The following is a 17,755-nucleotide window of genomic DNA, read 5'->3' as shown; positions in this document are numbered from 1 at the left end:
CATAGCGCCATCTACTGGAGGAAAATGTGTATTTGTCAAGTCCTGTGCGACCATAAAATAATCTAACAAATGTAAAAATCATGGAAATATTACACACAATTACAATTGAAGCACCTTCGGAGGGGTTTTTTTTTCTTATAAGAGGCGATTCTAGCTGGAAGAAGTTAATTAAAAATCTATATTTTTTAGTAATGTCACAGTGTAGTCCTCTCCTTAAACGATTTTAACATCATATTAACCAGAATGCGGTATAGGTCTGATGGTACAATATCACTTGTAAATATTTAAAAGTCTAAATGAAAATATTGGAATAGTACTGTAATTCCATTTAGCGCAAACATTCAAAATCTTTATTAATACGTCAACGTATATTATATATATTGTCAATAACACTAGTGGAAAAACTATAACTGTAAATAAATGAAATATAATTGTACTTCTCTTTAGTTCCAAATAGCAAAGCGCAAACGAGAGGCGTTGTCTATTTGCGTTTCGTCTTTGGTCACGTGAGATGCGGCCACTGTTGAAGTCACATGACTGGGTGAACCGTATGAAGGAAAAATGGCTGCGCATCTGTCGTACGGACGAGTAAATTTAAACATCTTAAGAGAAGCAGCTAGGAAAGAGCTGCGTGAGTTTCTGGACAAATGTGCTGGAAGTAAGGTAAAGAAGAAGGCCGGAAACTGGGAAGCCTCAACAGCAGTTAGCCGCTAAGCTAACCGGTCTCGTTGTTTTCATGCAGTTGTCACTTGAACTGAATCCTAAAATCTTTATTTATCAATTGTTTGTCTTGGACAACAGCGTTATAGTGACAAAACAAGGCTATTTAAAAAGCAACGTGTTACCCGGAAAATGTATTTCCGCATTCCATAGAATTCCACATTATGTTACACTTTTGGCTGAAAGGAATGCGTTTTATTGGAATTGTTTTACACATCGGAATTCATGTTAATGTAATTTCATTGACAAAGTGTGATGCATTTTTAGCAAAGTTCAGTCGTTATTAACATGTTATTACTTCTGTGTGGCACCATTTTGCTATATTCATTATTGGTTCCAAATTAGCTATTCATTGCTAATCGCATTTCAGTGTTTACTTTATTTCAGCTCTAAAGTTAAGCTGATGAACATGGAGTATTCTTACCTGTGTTGTGCTGGTGGCCTGGTAACGGGGTTGACAGTAGACCACAACTGAGATCACTAATGACCTCTATCCTCTGCAGGCCATTGTTTGGGATGAATATCTGACTGGACCATTTGGACTGATAGCCCAGTACTCTCTACTGAAGGTAAGTTAACATCATGCCACTGTTCAGCTCCCAATCCTGGATTAATCGTATTAAATTATTTGTAGGAACATGAAGTGGAAAAGATGTTTACTCTGAAAGGTGGGCGGCTTCCGTCGGCCGATGTGAAGAATATCATCTTCTTTGTGCGTCCCAGACTGGAGCTGATGGATATTATTGCAGAGAATGTGTTCAGGTTTGTTTCATTTAGAAAATACAAAGGCAGTTCAGTATCAAATATGCTTCAGCTCAATCGTTTTTTTTTTTTAGTGAAGATAAGCAGTCGCCACGGGAGTTCCACATCCTGTTTGTCCCTCGGCGGAGCATGCTGTGTGAACAGCGGTTAAAAGAGCAGGGTGTTTTGGGTTCTTTCATCAATATCGAAGAGTATATCCTGGACCTCATTCCATATGATGGTGATCTTCTTTCCATGGAGTACGAAAGTGCATTTCGGGTATGTTTGCAAACGACAAATCAACAAAGCATAGGTGTGTTGTGATATTTTTTCTTCATTACTCATTCGCCCTCTTTCAGGAGTGCTACCTGGAGAACGACCAAACAAGTCTCTACCACACAGCCAAAGGTCTTATGACCTTACAGGCTCTGTACGGCACTATTCCACAGATATACGGGAAAGGAGAATGTGCCCGGGTGAGTACTAGCTGCAATGCTTAAAATGGTTTAGGCTAAAATTTGATGTTAATTTTAAAGAGACATCTCTTTGTAGCATGTGGCTAACATGATGCTGAGGATGAAGAGAGAGTTTGCTGGCAGTCAAAATCAGATCCTCCCAGTTTTTGACTCGTTGCTCCTCCTTGACCGAAACGTAGACCTTCTTACCCCTTTGGCCACACAGCTGACCTATGAAGGGCTCATCGATGAGATCTATGGAATCACTAATGGTCAGCTCTTCTGGATTACGATTTGAAATTTAAAGCTGAACTTACCCCCAAAAAAACCTACAAACATCTCTGCTGTCTTCAGGTTATGTCAAGTTGCCTCCTGAGAAGTTTGCACAGAAAAAGCAAGGTGAGACGAGCAAAGATTTACCCACCGAGGCCAAGAAGTTGCAGCTGAACTCAGCGGAGGAGCTGTATGCTGAAATCCGGGACAAGAATTTTAATGCGGTTGGAGCTGCTCTCAGCAAGAAGGCCAAAATCATTTCTGCTGCTTTTGAGGTCTGTCTCCCATCAACTCCATCATCTTAACTCATTATCCTGACCTAATTATAATAATGTGAAATCAAGTTACAGCATGTTTCCTGAAAGGTCACTTTCTATCTATCACTTTGTTGTGTGTAAATGGGCTTTTACTGTTATCTGTGTCAGTCCAGCACATTTTGTACTCTGAGGTGGTGACACAGCCGCGATGCGTTCTGATAAATGTTCCTGCATTTAACACTATTAACTGAAGACACGGTTGTTCACAAATTCATAAAAAAATCTTTAGTCATGTCACAGATTCTCTGTGTCGTCTGTTGTTCTCTCTTGAAGTTCTCATGTCTTTGCTTTTAAAAATACAGTGAATATTAAAGTTTTTAAAAGGGATATTTTTTAACTTCAATGTAGAGTTTAAACAGTGACTCTGCTGCGTGACATGACAGATGGACTAATGAGTGAATGTACTCGTCTCCCAGGAACGTCACAATGCTAAAACAGTGGGCGAAATAAAGCAGTTTGTGTCCCAGTTGCCTCACATGCAGGCGGCTCGCAGCAGCCTGGCCAACCACACGTCTGTGGCCGAACTCATCAAAGACATTACAAGTAGGTTTTAAATCTTTCTCTTCACTTCATTCCAAGTCATTCCTCTAGTCAGGAATTAACTTTTTTTAATATCATGAACAATTTAACGTTTTTTTAAGCCAGTAGCCTTTGTAGTTACTGATGTTTACTAGGCAGTATTCTATTCTTTTGTTTTGCACCTGCAGCTGATGTCATCATCAACTAAAAAAAATCTTATCCTTGTAGCTTCTGAGTCCTTCTTTGATAATCTGACCGTTGAGCAGGAGTTCATGACTGGTGTCGACACAGACAAGGTACCTCTGCTTCTTATGGGATTTTAAAGTGTGCTGCTGAAAGTCAGTGTTGTGTTACGATGTATCATCATAAAAGGTATTTTTTATTTTTAAAATTCAAGTCAGACTCATCCGTATATATTGTGAATGTCCAGGTGAACACATACATTGAAGACTGCATCGCCCAGAAAGACCCTCTCATCAAGATCCTGCGCCTCGTGTGCATGCAGTCGGTGTGCAACAACGGACTGAAGCAGAAGATATTGGATTACTACAAGAGAGAGATTCTTCAGGTAGAGTTTAACTTCTCATAGAGGGAACGATATATAACAAGCTTTCTCTACTATATTTTCTTTTAATCATTTGATCAGTTTATTTTTATATGGATAATACAATACATGTAAAACAAGGGTTGGGCTTGTTTCTCTCTGTCATGACTCTCATGCTGTTATAGCTTCCATTTTTCCACCTCCAGCTGCAGTCACCTTTAACCCTTTGTTTCTTTTCTCACTCAGACCTATGGTTATGAACACATGCTAACGCTGAACAACCTGGAGAAGGGTGGGCTTCTGAAACTGCAGACAGGCTCCAGGAATAACTATCCAACCATTCGGAAAACTCTCAAACTGTGGATGGAAGATGCCAATGAGCAGGTAGGTGATAGGAAAGGTCTTATGGCTGATCTGTTATTTGAAACAGAACCGGGTTCCATTAAAATGAAGTCATTTGGGATTATTAATATTCGATTGAAGTTAAAACTGTTTCTCAGATACAGGTGGAATAAGTAAAATGTTAGATGTGAAAGCGTTTGTTTGTTTTTCAGGTGTGGGTTTAGTGTGTATGGTATCATGAAACAGTATTGCAGGGTTGATGACACAGTGTCTTAATTTCCAGAGGCCACTAGATTGCGTGGTTGGTTTACAAACTATGTGAGGTTTCATTCAAATATTGTAGTTGTTCAAGTCCAAACATTTTACAGCAGACAGCGCCATCTGGTGGCCTTTGAAAACCAGGACACTGTTTCATGAACCCTCATCTACCCATCACTAGTACATTTTGTGCTTTTTTCTTATATATTCATTGCTCCTCATTGTGTATGATAAAAAAAATTTCTGTTTGCAATGTGTGTATCTTTGCGTTTCTGTTGTCACTTTGAAACCATGACATAGAAAATTGTGTGAGCTATGCTTAAGGAACGGAAATAGAATGCAGCTGTTGATGAGGAAACTATGTATTACCTCTCTAAATGAGGTTACGTGATTCTATAACTATATACTCTATAACATTTTCGGGAAATGTTGATGACTCGACACAGAACAGACACTTATGTGTAGGTTTTGTTCCTAGTCGCCATCTGAAGCCACTAAAATCTTTTGAGGTTGTCACTGCTTTAGCTTTTCATTGCACGCTGCCACTTGCTGCCCAATTGAGCTCAGTGCTATGACTGATATTGCAAATGCTTTTTAAAAAGTAGGGATGCTCCGAACAGGGTTTTTCTGCCGATCACAGATACCGATCAGCCATGGATTGACAATGAATTTGGAATCAAATTGATGAGTCCTCTTTAGTACATGATGTGAAAACGTCAACCATTAAATTATTTTAATTCAGACATGTTTTAATATACCACTTCAAGAAGGCAAAAAATAGAAAAAAAAAAACTTGAAATGCAATGCAGCCTCTATTATGTCACAAGGACAACTGAAAAACATTTAATTTGATGTGAGTCATCGCAGTTTGGTGAAACTCTGGAGACTGTGCTGTCTCCCTATTAAAAAGATATAAAAATATTTAGATAAAATAAAATAAATAAGATTGATATCACTCTGGGGGTAGATATGAGCATCATGTCGCAATCCATTTTTTTGCGTTCCTCCCAAACCCAGTGGTCTGAGCTGCTGTGATAGACGGCGAAGAGGGTCAGAAACTTTTTTCACATTGCATTTTTCTTGTTTGTTTTCAGAATCCAAACGACATCTCGTACGTGTACAGTGGCTACGCCCCGCTCAGTATCCGCCTGACGCAGGTCCTGGCCAGGCCAGGTTGGCGAAGCATCGAGGAGGTGCTCAAAATGCTCCCTGGTCCACACTTTGAGGAGAGGCAACAGCTCCCGCCAGGACTCCACAAAAAACGTAGGTTCTTCATCCGTTTTCATGCCTCTCCTGCAGCACAGCTGTGACGGAGAGATAACAGGTGCAGCTTTGTGCTGAAGACATCAGATGCTCAACAGCAGCTGATTGATTGCACTGCGCTCTGATGACGTTCAGGAACCAGAGACTGTGTTTGCTTGGACTTGTCTGTTTGGTGACATGGGAGATAAAACAACTTGCGCTCCTTTTGTTGAGTGCTGCCTCACTCTGCTGGTGTGTGAAACTGGCAGTTGCCTGTTAAATTTCATTTCATGCTTAATCTGCAACGTGTTAATTAGAATGGGGACAGTGAGATTAGACTTGTTCCTACACGCCTGTGCTACACTCCATTTTAGCATGTGATAATTCAGGACTCCAGCAGAGGCATGTGTTGGTATCAGCTGATTCATATGTTTTGATGTGTTGTTATCTGTCTGTCTGTCTGTCTGTCTGTCTGTCTGTCTGTCTGTCTCTCTCTCTCTCTCTATCTATCTATCTATCTATCTATCTATCTATCCATCCATCTATCCATTCATCTGTCTGTCTGTCTGTCTGTCTGTCTGTCTGTCTATCTATCTATCTATCTATCAATCATCTGTCTGTCTAACATGAGTAATTGCAATTAATTAATTATTAAATTTCTTGTGAATTAGTTTATTTATTTTTTAAAATGAGACCTACCTCTTGTGTTTATTGTATATTATTTTCCGGATTCAAAACAACGTCCCTCACTGTCCTTTCGTCCACAGGCCAGCAGGGAGAGAATCGAACCACCCTGGTGTTTTTCCTAGGTGGAGTGACTTATGCAGAAATAGCAGCCCTGCGTTTCCTTTCTCAAATGGAAGACAGTGGGATGGAGTATGTCATAGCAACCACAAAACTCATCAATGGCACAACTTGGATCAAATCTCTCCAGGACCATCCCGAGGCCCAGAACGCATGAGTCACATGATCTCCCACCTGCACACATCAAATAATCCATCGATCAGAGAAGACTGAGCAGCTTCCTTCATTTCCGTGTCAGCGTGATGCAGGTGTTGCATTGATGTCAGAGCTGGCAGAACAACAGGAGAGTTCTTGACTCTTTTTTTCTGCACCTGCTTTTAAATGGACTTTGGTCCATAACTCTGTATGTTTGTATTTATGAGCAAGATATTTGGGGTGTCTGTAATAACATGTCATTATTTCTGTTGAAAACAAGGTCAATTAAATTGTTAAATAAGTTACTTTGTTTTTTCTCTCGCTACCTGTCTGTTGAAGTTAGCAGATCATTGTGGGAAGATGAATGGGATCAGGGTGGTGGTGAAAGGCGGAGATGGGAGGCAGCAGCAGTCCACCTCTCAGAAGAAGCAATTAGCGCAGTAACAGGCCCCCTGATTAGCCGATAATGGTCCCGCTCTGTCTGGAGAGCTCTGCCCACAGAAGCCTGCCATTTGACAGTCTACCACACTGATTGAATTAGGAGGCCATTTGCTTCATGTTCCGGCAGAAGATAACTGTGCTGCTGCAGCAGGCTATCTGATCTCTGTCCATCTACACGCGCCTCCTCTGCTCTCCAAACATGGAAACACCTTTTTTTTTTTTTTTTTTTTAGGTACTCCTCTTTGGTTGTTTGGTTGTTCACTGGCTGGAAATCAATGACTTTTGCTTTTTTCCCCGCTGAAGTTCGTGTTTGAAGAGCAGGTGCACCGTAGACATAAAGCGCCATTAGACAGCTGTCAGGGGAATCAGATCCTTGTGATCATTTATTGCTTTTAGCCCCTCCTCTGCTGCGAGGAATTGAAAGACAGCGGCAGCACACACCAACTTGGACATCAGGGCAGAGTATACAGTACCCCACCTTCGGAACAACCACAGCTTCTTCTTCTCTTACTGCAACAAGGTATGACTATATGTTCTGCTATACTGAATTATAATATTAATACTAATTATAAGACTTATTTGTGCTTTGATTTAGCTTGTTTTATGTACAGAGTACAGAAGGGTAACCCTATGCTACATAGCTACATTATTTACAACATTGACAACAGTGAAAGCAAGCACTTCAATCTCAATAATATTGAATGTAGAAATACAAAAATCATCTTTTTTTTCATTATTTATTCAATTTCAGGAGGATCGATACCAGACTTCACTTAGAGCAATTTACGCATTTATTATTTATAGCACTCTAGCAGTAATTTTAAATAGCTATAAAGGCATTAGCTAAACACTGACTTTCAGCAAACCCTGAGTGCTAGATAGTGTGAAATTACTTATCTAATACTGAGCTTATTAAATTGTTTTAATTATGTATGTTGATACCCTTTGGTCTTCATTAACTTAAAATAATTTGTTGATGTGTTGTATGTCTTGGTGCAAAAACTTCACAAGTGTTTGTTTGCAGAATGGGTCAAGGCGGAAACACAGCACACTTCATTGGGGCGAATCACATGATGAAGACAGAAGAATGGCATCTAGACAGAGAGCCTTTGTTTATCCGCTTTCTTCGGACATTCAAGAAGGTCCTGAAATTCGTCCTGTTCAGCTACACCGTGTTTTTCGGCGCTCTGCTCCTGGCACAGTGGACAACTTATTTTGTCGTGGGAAAGTATAAATAAACTCGCTGATGCATGACATCAATCAAGTCATGCTTGTGTCCTGTGTAGAACGCTATTTATCCGATACAATGTGTATCAAGTGCACTTTTAAGACAATCCTTTCATCTTGTATGTGGACAAGGAGTTATGTATCTGGGTCATCTATGTCTGGATTGGCTTGTACTTATTTAACTAACTTAACTTCTGTGTATATGCCAATGTCTAAAGACCTTAGAAATATCAGCTGTACATTCAAGTTCACTCATTGTTTTGTCTTCTTCAACAGGTCAAATTTGTTTTCTTTAAACAATAGTTACAAGAGTTGTTGAAGCGTGTAGAATCACCACAAGCACACACACACACACACACACACATATATATAAACATTATTATCTATACAGATTTCTTTATTTCTATTACTTCTCTTTTTATTTTTGCTTTTTTTTTTTTTTTAAACTTTTTTTTACTTCAGTTTATTGGATTTATTTGGTTTTGGAAATCACTGAACTATATGAAACACCAAAAATATACGTTAAATATTAGATTTGACTCGATTTTTAAATTTGTATTTATTTTACTTTTTTGCCATTGATGTTGATGGTCTTTTGTTCATCATCATCATCATCATAAAAAAACATTTATGATAATAAAATATTGTTGCTGTCTTATTCCAATTAAGTTGCGGAAAGGAAAACGATGAAACGACCGGAAGTATGGCGCTCGTGCGCCATGTGATATGTGCAACAAGTTATTATTATATAACCTAATTTATCACACATATTAAAAAAAACATGCAACATGGTTAAAAATTCAGATGGAATTCAATTTAAAAACGTAATTGTTTCCAACTTCTAATATTTTTAAATTGAATATACTTTCACTGAGCAGGAAGATGCTGTTTGATTATCATATCTAGACATTGTAGATGGGCGGGGTTAATCTTTTTAGGGGCTTCAACATTACCAAGGGAGGATATTGACGTGTGTAATGTGCTCGATATTTCAAGTACTAACTGCTACGTAATACTGTGCAGTAGAAAAAGTCGCATATAAACTCTTTGCGCGTTCTATTTTCCGTGGTGTGCGCTTGCTCCTCTAGGGAGCGCACCGCCGCGTTGCGCCATCTTGAAACTGTAATGTAGGGAGAGGCAAAGGCGAGGGAATCTCAAAGTGGAGTTCAAAGTCGAGAGCAGGAACGCCGAGCCCGGAACATCATATTTTCTTGTTGTAAATAAGAGCGAACCCCCACCTTAAGTGATAAGGTAGCGTGCCCGGCCTCCGGGTTTTATTTTTGCGGACTTCCCGGCTTCATTCCACGACACCGATTTGGTCGGAGCTGCCCAGCCGAGCTGGGTGAGCGCTGTCACCGTCCAGGGCCCGCGTCCGCCCGGGAGTTGCTGCGAGTCCCCCACCATGGCAGGTAGGAAGGAGGCTTAAACTGCCATGAAATGTTGGTTGTAAGATTTTATGTTCTCGATAATACCCGCCCGAGTTGATTTCAGTTAGCTATTAGCATATTTTGCAGGGGTAAGTCAGTGCTTGACATGTGCTCGTTTCCTATTGGAACTGCACCCAACTGTTTTTTTTGTGGCTAAAAATGCTCCCAGTAAATAATATTTCACACTGCAGAAGTGTGACAGTTAACGTCGTGTTGGCTCCTAAACACGACTGAGTCAGTAAAGTGGGTTCGTGTCTGTTGCAGGGGCCGGTGGTGATGTGCAGTGGTGCTTCTCTCAAGTGAAAGGAGCTGTAGATGATGACATAGTCGAAGGTAAGTTGAACAAGTACTGAGAGGGTTTGGTTCAAGGTTGGAGCTGAGCTGTTTTAAGAGTGTTAATAATCGATGCTGCTTAGTGATACATCACATTTAAATCATAAAAAAACAAGGGGAGTCAGTTGTGAATTTGAAACATGTTTCGACTTAATTTAACTGACATATTTTAGCAACTTTTTTCTATGTATTCGCTTTGCTTTTCAATGTTCCTGAAGGCCTCTCGAGCCTATTCTCATATCTAACATGTTTCTGATTAGAGGCATTTCCTGTTCGTTGGGGAAGCGTTTGAGACTAAATTAGAACATTTCACAGATGCATACCAGGGTTGATCTTCCACGTTGCAGTTGTGGAAGTTTATTACAATTTGCTGCGGTATGTTTTTTTCTTCTGTCAACGCTTGCAAGGCACCATTGTAGTGGTTTAGCAGGCTGTGCAGGTTCATACGACATTTTGACGTTTAATTCTCATGGTGTTTCTGAATAGTTTATGGAGAAAAATGCAGTCGGTCGCCAAAACCTCTGTAATTGTGTTCATGAAAGTTGAGTAGAAAGCAAACCATTTCTGTAACGGCGTCTCCCATCCTTTTTTTCATAAACTTCAAGCAAATATTCTTCCTGCAGTTTTATACAATAGCTGTCATTTGGGAAAACTGGGTTGATTTGAAAATTTTGGCGTGAGATTTGACTCATTTTAATGGAGTAAATCAAACAATTAGCCCTTGCTTTTAATATAAAATATGAAAACTGTCCAAGTCAATCAAAATGTAGGTCAAAAGCTTCCAAATGCAAAAATATGTTTTCGCTCAACTTGGCCCCTCCATAAATGAAATGTGATGCCTCTTGTTTACAGTAATCTTTACCTGTTATTTTGTGTCAAGTTAAAGCACTTTCCTAGCTAGAAAGGGCATAGAACTCTACCTCTGCAGAAATTGTTGCATAAATATAGTAATGCATCAGGTTATTATTTCAATTATGATTATTTGTGTTGTGTTATGGACAAATATAATATTCTGCACTCTAGGTTGTCTTTTAATTTGAACACATTTCTGGCACATTCTGGGGTTGTTGGTCTAGTACTCACAAATCAAAGTACCAGTTGTGAGTTACAGTAAAAGGCAACTTGGCAATTTTATTTTTGTTTACACTCAGTTATTAAATGATTATCTAACCTGTCAATGGTGCAGTACTACTCAGTGTTCAGCAACAGGCAGGTGGTTGGAAAATTCTGGTGAGGTTGCATTATTTAATTTCACAACAAAATGGTCAATATGATTAACAGAAATCCATAGTTGAGCCCGACCAAATGTAGCACAAACACAAATGTGTTGCTACGTGTGCTGCTTTGTTTCCATTCACACATTATGCTGAACAAAGTGGCCTCACACAATCCACATATAAAGGTCTTCACAAATGACCTGCCAAATTACAGGTTAAAATGTGTCATTTATTTTGAGTATCGAGCAGGCGAGACTGTGCCAACGTCCAAACACAATAGTCATAACGGCGCCTCCTTCCTGAGCAGCACTGCCAGGACGTTGGTCTTTCATCTGTTGATCACTTATAATAGCAACTGTAACCAGGCGTTTAGCTGCGGGGGCATGAAAAAATGGACGCTCGATTGTCGGCCGTAGCTTGGCCGCCAGATGCCGCCATATACCAGCGTAATCTGGCATCCAAGCTTTTGCAGACGCCCAGAGGCTAAAATCCTGCCCCTGGAGTTATGAAATCCTCCGCAGAGCATGATGGAATTGAATTGTAAATTAAAATGTTAAATCATGTTGTACAGATAATCTTTTACAAATCAGATTTTGAGTCATATTTAGTCTTTGTTCAATGAAATATTCTGAACAGTAAAAGAAAAGGAGTGTACAATTGGAAGCGAAATCACTGTGTGTTTGAAGCCAGTCACGTCTTTTATAGGTGAAGATTCCGCAACATTGTTTCTGCTGTGATTGGGGTCCAAAGTACATCAAAGATGATTAATATTAACATCCATGAATCATTAACACTCGGTACAAAGTGTTTAAAAAGCAAAGAGGAGTTGGGTACTGTGTCCGCATCCAGTAAAAGTACCACATTTCACATGATGAAACAAACTAGTAAACACTCTGACACGCTTTATGTTGATATTCCCTTTTTTCTGCTCCTGAGGTTCTGTTCTCATATCCAACTTAGGTGGTCAAAACAACTCCACAGTCTTTGCTTGAGTAGACACTTAAGTATTGGAAGATTCGTGCAGCGCATAAATGATAAACACAATTTTAAGATGTGCTCTATTTTTCCCATTTGTTGGCTGTGTAATAACGGGAGCATCTTATCAACAGCGGACATCATATCCACGGTTGAATTCAACCACACTGGGGAGCTATTGGCCACAGGAGACAAGGGAGGACGAGTCGTCATCTTTCAGCAGGAGCCAGAGGCAAGTTCACTCACGCAGAGTGAAGTAACTTTTGCATGTAGATGTAGGCATTTTACACGTCATTGGTTTAATGTGAAAGTGAAATTAGTCTGTTTTCTGGCACAGCTGATAGAAAAAAAAAAGATGCTAAAATTAGAAACAATTTCTACAAACCAAACTATATGAATGAATATGAGGATGAGCCGCACCTCAACAGGTTCAGTCACAATGAGATTTCACCAGGACAAGCTGGTAAACTAGTATTCACCAAGTTTAGTTTTTTTCTCAACTTTGGTCTCCATTATGACATTTTTAGTGCAAGGGCCAGCCGCACTCCCGCGGGGAGTACAGTGTTTACAGCACCTTTCAGAGCCACGAGCCCGAGTTCGACTACCTGAAGAGCCTTGAAATTGAGGAGAAGATCAACAAGATTCGATGGTTGCCTCAGAAGAATGCTGCACAGTTTCTGTTGTCCACAAACGGTATATTAATGGTTTCAATATTCGAAAACGTTTTGCTGTATTTTCCACGTGGTTATTATTTCAGCTTTTTTTCCTTTGCTGTTCTGTTTTCTTGATGGCAGACAAGACCATAAAGCTTTGGAAAATCAGTGAACGTAACAAGAGGCCAGAGGGCTACAATCTGAAGGAGGAAAATGGCTGTTACCGAGATCCAAGTTCAATCACATCACTACGGGTGAGTGGACGTCCATTTTTTTCCCTGTTTTATATCGATGTCTCTTCTGTTTTAAAAATCATTCACAGTGATGAAAAAGAATCAGGAATAGATGAGGATTGTTCATTTTTATGTCGAGGACAAAGATGATGAGCTGAGTTCTTCTCTCCAGGTACCGGTTCTGCTGCCGATGGAGCTGATGGTGGAGGCGAGTCCCCGCCGTGTGTTTGCGAACGCTCACACGTACCACATCAACTCCATCTCAGTCAACAGCGACCATGAGACCTACCTGTCTGCGGATGACCTTCGCATTAACCTGTGGAATCTGGAGATCACCGACCGTAGCTTCAGTATCCTTCACCTTCAGTGTGACTTGGCTGCGCCTTGAGAGGGAACTTATTGAGAGCTTCTCTCAGACGGACTCATTATCCTGTCAGGTGTTATTTCTCTTTAACCCTTTCTGCTCAGATATTGTGGACATTAAGCCAGCAAACATGGAAGAGTTGACAGAGGTGATCACAGCAGCAGAGTTTCATCCGAATCAGTGCAACACGTTTGTCTACAGCAGCAGCAAGGGAACCATCCGTCTGTGTGACATGAGAGCGTCAGCACTGTGCGACAATCATGCTAAACGTGAGTCCGTCTTGCTTGATGAAATACGGAGGGTTGCTTGAGCGCGTTGCCTGGTTTAATGCAGGGGTTCTTCACCTTTTTGATTTAGGGGCCCACCTTTCCCCAAATAAATGGTCCCGGGGCCCATTCAAGAAATAGAACTGATTCATTACTCTTCATTTCATTTGTGATCAGCAACCATATTTAGTCTGCTTTCACGTAAACAAACCATAATCTTCTGGGAGGCGCTCACGCCCTATGGTTAAGAATTAGTGGTTTCATGGAACTTTGTGGTGTTCCTAACATCGCAGATCTCTGGGATATGTTTTGGGGTTAGATTGTACTGTTGGCATGATGTCTTGAGTATGAGTGGGTCTTTACTTTAAACTATGAAGTTATGAACCTTCTGCTCATTACAGTCAGATGCTGGCTTGTGCTCCGGTGTTTCAAGGTCATTCATGGCTTCAGCCAGATTGAAAATGATATGTTTTACGCATTTGTATTTCCTCGTAGTGTTTGAAGAACCGGACGATCCAAACAATCGATCATTCTTCTCCGAAATCATCTCGTCCATCTCTGATGTAAAGTACAGCCACAGTGGCAGGTACATGATGACCCGGGACTATTTAAGCATCAAAATCTGGGACCTCAATATGGAGACACGGCCCGTAGAGACGTATCAGGTAATGATCGCGGGAGGGCCGGGGGTTATTCTCCTAGTTCACCACCAGGGGGAGACTTTGTCATGTTGCTTTCTGCTTCTTGTCACAGGTGAATGAATATCTGCGGAGTAAACTGTGCTCGCTCTATGAAAATGACTGCATCTTTGACAAGTTTGAGTGCTGTTGGAATGGCAGGGACAGGTACGTAATAATGCTATAGTAACCCCCCTCTCACCCAGTAAGAAAATTCAGTATCCTCTGCATTTATCTGTTGGCACAATAGCTTTAAAATGTCCATAGATATTTAAGTTAAACTTTTAGGAGATGTTGCTGGTCGGACAGAGAACAGGCGATGCTCTGTATTTTGTATGAAACGGGCATGAGTGTGTTGAACGCAGCATATGGTGACGAAAAATACGTGAACTTTCATGCGACTGTAGTGAGAAAACACTTGCAATTCAGAAATACCATGTTATTGGTGAGGCTTACCTTGTCCTCGACCCAAGGTGGGAAGTGCTTTTTCTACCCATAGTATTACCTAAAATTATAGTTCATTTGTTGACATGCGAACATGGCGCCTCCTTCTGGTGAAACGACGCATAAGAGAGATGACGATGTTTAGTGAGGCCCTGCGTTTCTTCTCAACTTGATGGTTATTTTGTCACTCGATTTGTGTCCCGACAGTGTTGTCATGACCGGTTCCTACAACAACTTCTTCCGGATGTTCGACAGAGGCTACCGGCAGGACGTCACGCTGGAGGCGTCGCGGGAAAACAACAAGCCCGGGTCAGTCCTCAAACCGCGCAAAGTGAGCACTGGTGGGAAGCGCAAGAAAGAGGAGATCAGTGTAGACAGTCTGGACTTCAGCAAGAAGATCCTCCACACAGCCTGGCATCCCCTGGACAACATCATTGCGGTGGCCACCACCAATAATCTGTACATATTCCAGGAGAAGCCCAACTAGATTTTGAAGGAGTTAAGAATTCAACTGAAGCCCAAGTGCTCTGAAAAAACTGCATTGCTCTGATCCACTTCATAAGTTGGAGGGCATCACTCTTGTGGCGAACAAAGTACTTCTGAGGTTCTAATGGAATTCAATCAGAGTTACTGTACAAGACCTTCTCCACTCCATGTGATCTCTGATCCACCACTATATGTATTGCTCTGCAAATTTAGCGTTATTTCCTTGCCCAGTTCTGGCACGTTAAACAATTGGCTTGCTTGTTCTACAGCTGTCGGGGGTCCTCCTCTCTCCTGAGGCCTCTCTCCTCCCCGAAATTGAGCCTTGCCCTCACATGGTGATTGTTTATGTATAAATTATTTGATGTAAAAGCACTGTTTATTTTGTTGATAATAGTTTTCTATGCTTCGCCAAGAACATATTCTCATGATCGAACTTTTCACTACTGATATTAAACCAAAGGATTGCTTGCCAAATACACGCGTGATCAAACCCAACGCTTTTCAATGTTCAGACTCATTATTCATACGTCGGTGATTCTGTGTTCATGGTTAAGACTGGTTGCATAATAGGTGCAGTTTTGGAGTGGCTCAGTCACATCGTAGCACATCACAGGCTGCGACTGGTAACGTCTGCTTGTGGGTCAGCCCATAAGTGCATAGAAACTTTAAGGTTTAAGTATCGAATTGGAGGTGCGATTAGAATTTGGAGAAGAAATATGTTTCCTTTCTGGAGAGGTCATCGCGCTGCGTGGGTCTGCAACATGAGCTGTACATGTTTAGAGGTAGTTAAAATCTTTTGTTTGCTACTATTTTTAATGGCAAAGTAAGTTCTTGGGTGCTGTGCGGTGTTACTGCTTAGTTCTTTTTTTTTTTTTCCAGCTTTGTACAGTCGGACCATCAAAGCGGGGGGGGGCTAAAGTATATATACAGTATATAAAAATAAAACTAAATGTTCCCCAAAGTGTGTGTTACCAAAGTGCTGCGCTACAAAGTCTGCAGTGATATTGGCAGGGAATCGCTTTTCTCTGTGGATCTATTTTTATTAACCAACTTCAGTGCTGTACCTGTGAACATACAGTGATAATCACTACAGATGATATATATTTGTATACATGAAAGCAATAGGACTGCAGCTGAATTCTGTCAGACTGACTTGGGTACCGGAGTCTCGACCCGGAGTGTCTCTTCAGGGTGGCTGTCTTTTATACGCGAACATGCAAGAGTGATGTCCAAAGAAAGATTTCTGAAGCTTGAGTGTCAGAACAGATGAAATTTGCTGGGGTCTTCGTGGATTTAGCCGTTTGTTTTGTAACGTTCCAGGCTTTGCTGGTAAAATATTATTATTAAACCTTTCACTAATGATGGTGACGTCGATTGTCGAGGCAGGGTTGCTGATTTGCAATCGTTGTTTGACTGCTAGTTTGATGCTCTTATTTAAATGGAATTGTGAAGCACTTGCAGATTAACCCTTTATAACCACTTTGTATGTGAAAAGCTCTTGAGGGATTTAAGTCTACTGTGTATTGTGAATACTGTTTGACTGATTCTGCCTTTGGATCTGGGCATTCAATTGTGATATTTGAGGACGCATCGCTACTTTTCGGTTGCCAGTCATACGGGCATGTTGACAGAAAGCTGTCATTTCTCAGGGCTCATGTCATGGCATAAGATCTGAATTCATATTGAAAAGTTCAAACTTATCCAAACTGCAGCCTTTCTAATAAGAACAGAAATAAGTGAAGTCGATGATGAACCTTTTCCCTCCTTTTGTGGAGAGGAAATCATTTCAAGTATTTGTATTTGAATATGAACAGCTACAGCATCACCAAATCGAATCGTTTTCTTTGAAACGCAGTTCTTCAACTGACCTGTATATCAGACTTCCTCTGTAAAAATACTGAAGAACATGTGTTGCCTTTCTCCTTGAGAAAGAATCCTTCATTTCTCTGGCAAGCTTTGGGAGAACCTGCTCAGGAGAACTGAACACTTTTTAAACATCAATATTTTGTTGAAACTGCCTTACTTTACAAATGTGTCATTAAAAACATTTTTTTTGACGATATTGGAATAGAACTTCACTTTTGAATGGTTTTCCAGTTTCTGTAAGCATGTTATTTATGTTTAAAGAGAATAAAAATGCACTTATTTTTGTGAATTCCATGTGTTTTTTTTTGTTGTTTCCATAATAAGCTTTGTAGTATGTGACTTATGATCAGGATACATCTGTAGTTCTGACTATTAGGTCTTTTTAAGGGCTGGTGATGCTTCATGGGATGACTTGTCCCAGGAGATGGCACTTCTCGCTTATCAGGTTTCAACCAGCTATTTAAATAAACCTAGTCGTCTTTAAACTGGCCTCATCGGACCGGGACCTTCAGCATGCACTGGGGCGGTTTGCAGCCGAGTGTAAAGCGGCCGGGATGAGGATCAGCACCTCCAAGTCTGAGGCCATGGTTCTTGACTGGAAAAAGGTGGTTTGCTCTCTCCGGGTCGGTGGAGAGTTCTTGCCCCAAGTGGTGGAGTTTAAGTATCTCGGGGTCTTGTTCTCGAGTGGGGGAAAAGGGGAGCATGAGATTGATAGACGGGTTGATGCGATCGCTGTATCGGGCTGTCGTGGTGAAGAGGGAGCTGAGTCACAAGACGAAGCTCTCGATTTACTGAT

The 17,755-nt window shown here is 40.8% G+C and overlaps 2 protein-coding genes across 2 annotated transcripts; both read left to right on the top strand.

Annotated features, from left to right (window-relative positions):
- The first annotated feature begins 517 nt into the window (after positions 1-517).
- vps33a (VPS33A core subunit of CORVET and HOPS complexes) lies at positions 518-6,642 on the top strand. The gene is made up of 13 exons (XM_053871673.1): positions 518-663; positions 1,224-1,289; positions 1,355-1,482; positions 1,557-1,740; positions 1,821-1,937; positions 2,014-2,188; positions 2,271-2,464; positions 2,923-3,049; positions 3,254-3,321; positions 3,456-3,593; positions 3,816-3,953; positions 5,264-5,432; positions 6,179-6,642. The coding sequence occupies exons 1-13, from the start codon at positions 562-564 to the stop codon at positions 6,370-6,372; spliced, it is 1,800 nt and encodes a 599-aa protein (XP_053727648.1). The 5' UTR covers positions 518-561; the 3' UTR covers positions 6,373-6,642.
- Positions 6,643-9,122: 2,480 nt separating this feature from the next.
- On the top strand, positions 9,123-17,394 carry ppp2r2aa (protein phosphatase 2, regulatory subunit B, alpha a). Its single transcript, XM_053871674.1, has 10 exons — positions 9,123-9,427; positions 9,710-9,778; positions 12,105-12,202; positions 12,498-12,663; positions 12,765-12,877; positions 13,029-13,206; positions 13,325-13,489; positions 13,982-14,151; positions 14,240-14,331; positions 14,815-17,394. Exons 1-10 carry the CDS (start codon positions 9,421-9,423, stop codon positions 15,092-15,094), a joined length of 1,338 nt encoding a protein of 445 aa, XP_053727649.1. The 5' UTR covers positions 9,123-9,420; the 3' UTR covers positions 15,095-17,394.
- The last annotated feature ends 361 nt before the right edge of the window (positions 17,395-17,755 follow it).

Source organism: Synchiropus splendidus, chromosome 7 (genome assembly GCF_027744825.2).
Source record: "Synchiropus splendidus isolate RoL2022-P1 chromosome 7, RoL_Sspl_1.0, whole genome shotgun sequence".
Taxonomy (NCBI): domain Eukaryota; kingdom Metazoa; phylum Chordata; class Actinopteri; order Syngnathiformes; family Callionymidae; genus Synchiropus; species Synchiropus splendidus.
This window is presented reverse-complemented; position numbering and strand designations above follow the sequence as displayed.

What these genes read in the sequence shown, in the direction of transcription:
- vps33a (XM_053871673.1), top strand. Translation starts at nt 562, where the DNA reads ATGGCTGCGCATCTGTCGTACGGACGAGTAAATTTAAACATCTTAAGA. An exon ending in AGTACGAAAGTGCATTTCGG is followed by an intron (nt 1,741 to 1,820) that starts GTATGTTTGCAA and finishes GCCCTCTTTCAG; the next exon opens with GAGTGCTACCTGGAGAACGA. An exon ending in ACAAGAGAGAGATTCTTCAG is followed by an intron (nt 3,594 to 3,815) that starts GTAGAGTTTAAC and finishes TTTCTCACTCAG; the next exon opens with ACCTATGGTTATGAACACAT.
- ppp2r2aa (XM_053871674.1), top strand. An exon ending in GTTTCTGTTGTCCACAAACG is followed by an intron (nt 12,664 to 12,764) that starts GTATATTAATGG and finishes TCTTGATGGCAG; the next exon opens with ACAAGACCATAAAGCTTTGG. An exon ending in TGTTGGAATGGCAGGGACAG is followed by an intron (nt 14,332 to 14,814) that starts GTACGTAATAAT and finishes GTGTCCCGACAG; the next exon opens with TGTTGTCATGACCGGTTCCT.